A 2,984-nucleotide genomic window follows, 5' to 3' on the forward strand; every position below is an offset into this window, starting at 1 on the left:
TACGCGAGTACGCGACTCCAATTCACATTAGCTAGCTATAGACGTACGTACAAATCGGCTATCAGGCCGACAGCGGGGTTGAACTGACACGTACGTACGCCCACGTCAATTTACAAGTTGCCCGTCTACGTATACACAGTTCTCTACTCATTTCCGGTGTGTTCGGTTTGAGGATCAAATTGCATGGAATGTCATGGTTCCATTCCAGATGCATGGGTTGGTTCCATTTTTGTGTTCGGTTGGACATAAAAAATGGCATGGATTGATTCCGTCCATGTGTTTGGTTTGGGAGGTAAAATGAGAAGAATCTCATTCCACTCACCTCTTCATATGAATGGTGAGATTACCTCTAATGTGCTCATATATATCTCAGATTTGGACAACATATAATTTAAAATTTTGACAGCATTTTCTTTGTATTTTCAACAAGCAATTTAATAGTATATGATCACAAGTCAAACAAATATATAACAGCATATATAACAGATTTTCAATACAAATATCATAAGATGCAACAATATCACAAGGTCATCATCGAAAAGAAATATTGTTCATTACAATCCATACATATGGTTCACATACTAGTCATCCAAAAGCTCTCCTAATTAAAGTTCGATACAAGTTCATAATGCAAAGTTCATCATCTCACGCTAGTCCATACCGAGAAATGCATCATGCGAAGTTCTTCGTCACATACCTACTCACCCAAATCAACCGGTTAGAGTCGCTGAGCGACATGAAAGCTCTTGCTATCTTGGGATTGTCCACAAGATGGGCATAGTAGTGAGCAAGGTATCACTAGCTTGAAGTGTTCGTTCAAAGCTGCAGCACATTGGTTGTGATGCATCATCTTGAACCCACTTGAAGTCCTCTTGCCATCAGCAACTAGGTTAGCCAAGAAGCCTAGCATCATGGTGGTCATGGAGTTGGTCCACACAGCTTGTCCACTTCCAGCAGTGGTTGCACTTGCTTCCGAGAGATCAATGGTGTCCATTTCTGTCCAGCCATGAAAATGTATCAAATATAGTATGTAAAATTCTGTCCAAACATGAAAATGTATCAAATATAGTAAATAAAATTCTGTCCAGCCATGAAAATGTATCAAATATAGTAAATAAAATTTTGTCCAACCATAAAAGAATAACAATGATAGTAAGTAACATTCTCTCCGGCCATAAAAGAATAACAATGATAGTTCCGAAAGCTCGCTCTACCGTCACCCGTAGTGATGAGTGTCTCAGATTGTTGCCCCACTCGTTCAAATGGTATCTCACGGCACGGAAAGGTGGCAAGAAACCGGGTTTGGCTCCATATCCCGCATCAACTAAGGTAGATATATGGACAAATCTAAGGCAATCTCTTACCTTCTGGCACTTGTAACCCTCTCTCACGTGCTAATGCATCAGCTAAAACAGTCGCATCATGGGCTGTCCCCTCCCAACCAGCCAACACATATGTGAAGCGGAGGTCAAAATCTACCGCTGCCATCACATTTTGAGTGGTGAATCCCTTCCTACCACGAAAAGAGGCTTCAACATCCTTTGTAACCGATGCTCGCACATGGGTACCATTAATAGCTCCAATGCAATCCTATATATTGACAAAATAGTAAATGGCCTGATTTATATCCTAAATAGCTAAGGAATAGTTTTTTTAAATACCTTGAAATATGGGTCAAACCGATGATTTCCTTCTATTTTTGTTGGGATCTCCAATGAAGGGGGCCTGATATAATCATTACGCAGCTGACCTATGGCATGAAGGACACGTCTAAAGTAGATGCTAATTGTCTCAAATGATCTACAAAAGTTTGTTGCCACAACCCTATTCCCAAGGTTATGTCCAATAGTATGCAAAAAACATTGCCACTTGTTGCTCCACATCTAAATGTATAGTCGGTTTGAGCAACTTGCGATCCCTCAATATGTCACACAAATGAAAGAAAGGAGCTCTCTCAAACCTCAACATGTTTTTACACTTCACATCACACTGCCAAATTTTGCTACTTAGATAATCAAATCTTTGCCGGTCTCTTTCATGCATAGGGCCATAGGAAATGCAAGCTCTCCTCTTCCTTATTATGGCACGAACAATTACTGCCACTGCAGCAAGAACCAAAAAAACAGCAGCACCCCTAATCATCCTCTTCCTTCTATTCACCCTCTTGACCATCTACAATGCATGGACTCTATCAAACATAACAGCAGCAAGAAGCCTAGCTTTTCCTAGTACAAGAAAAGTGGAGGGATGGTGCTAGCCAACAAGATGCATACCTTCAGGAGGAGGAGGGGCTGCTGCAGCTCGACGAAGATGGGGTCGGCGCGGCGGGTCGGGCTAGGAGGAGGAGGGGCTGCTGCAGCTCGACGAAGATGGGGTCGGCGCGGCGGGTCGGGCTGGGAGGAGGAGGGGCTGCTGCACAGGACGAGCTGGGGGAGGAACTGCTGCAGGTCGGACGGGAGGAAGATGGGGTGGGAGCGGCAGGTTCCTTCCCGCCGCTGGCCGTCCGGTTCTTTCCCCGCCGGTGGCCGTCGTCTCACCATCGGTGGAGAGCAGATGCGAGGGGAGAGCGGCGGCTGGGAGGGAAGAACGAGAGGGAGAGCGAGAGGATAGGGTTGGGGGGTGAGCGGCGGCTGGGTGGGACGTCCTCGGGGGTGAGGGGGTGAGCGGTGAGGCTTTGTTTTTCTTTTCTTTTCTTTTGCGTTCAATCGATGAATAACGAGCAGGTTCCTACGTTTCCCAGGCATCGGTAGATGAAGCATCTTAAAGGAATATCCATTGCATGCGGACGGTCCGGTTCCGGATGAAAACACAAGTGAACACGAGGATGGGCTCCCAGGGACGGAATCAACCCATCCCATGACACCTTATCCTCAAACTGAACACACCCATTTTCCTTTTTCGAATCAATCAATAATTACATCAATATTTCTTTATTAGGGTTATTAATAATTTTACAAAACGGTTTTGCTATTTTACATCTAGAT

At 44.5% G+C, this 2,984-nt stretch overlaps 1 protein-coding gene across 1 annotated transcript; it reads right to left on the bottom strand.

Moving 5' to 3' along the window:
* Positions 1-533: 533 nt before the first annotated feature.
* On the bottom strand, positions 534-2,637 carry LOC123399493. Its single transcript, XM_045093900.1, has 2 exons — positions 2,274-2,637; positions 534-996 (listed from the first exon to the last, which is right to left on the bottom strand). The coding sequence occupies exons 1-2, from the start codon at positions 2,538-2,540 to the stop codon at positions 919-921; spliced, it is 345 nt and encodes a 114-aa protein (XP_044949835.1). The 5' UTR covers positions 2,541-2,637; the 3' UTR covers positions 534-918.
* Positions 2,638-2,984: the final 347 nt, after the last annotated feature.

This window comes from Hordeum vulgare, chromosome 5H (genome assembly GCF_904849725.1).
Source record: "Hordeum vulgare subsp. vulgare chromosome 5H, MorexV3_pseudomolecules_assembly, whole genome shotgun sequence".
NCBI lineage: Eukaryota > Viridiplantae > Streptophyta > Magnoliopsida > Poales > Poaceae > Hordeum > Hordeum vulgare.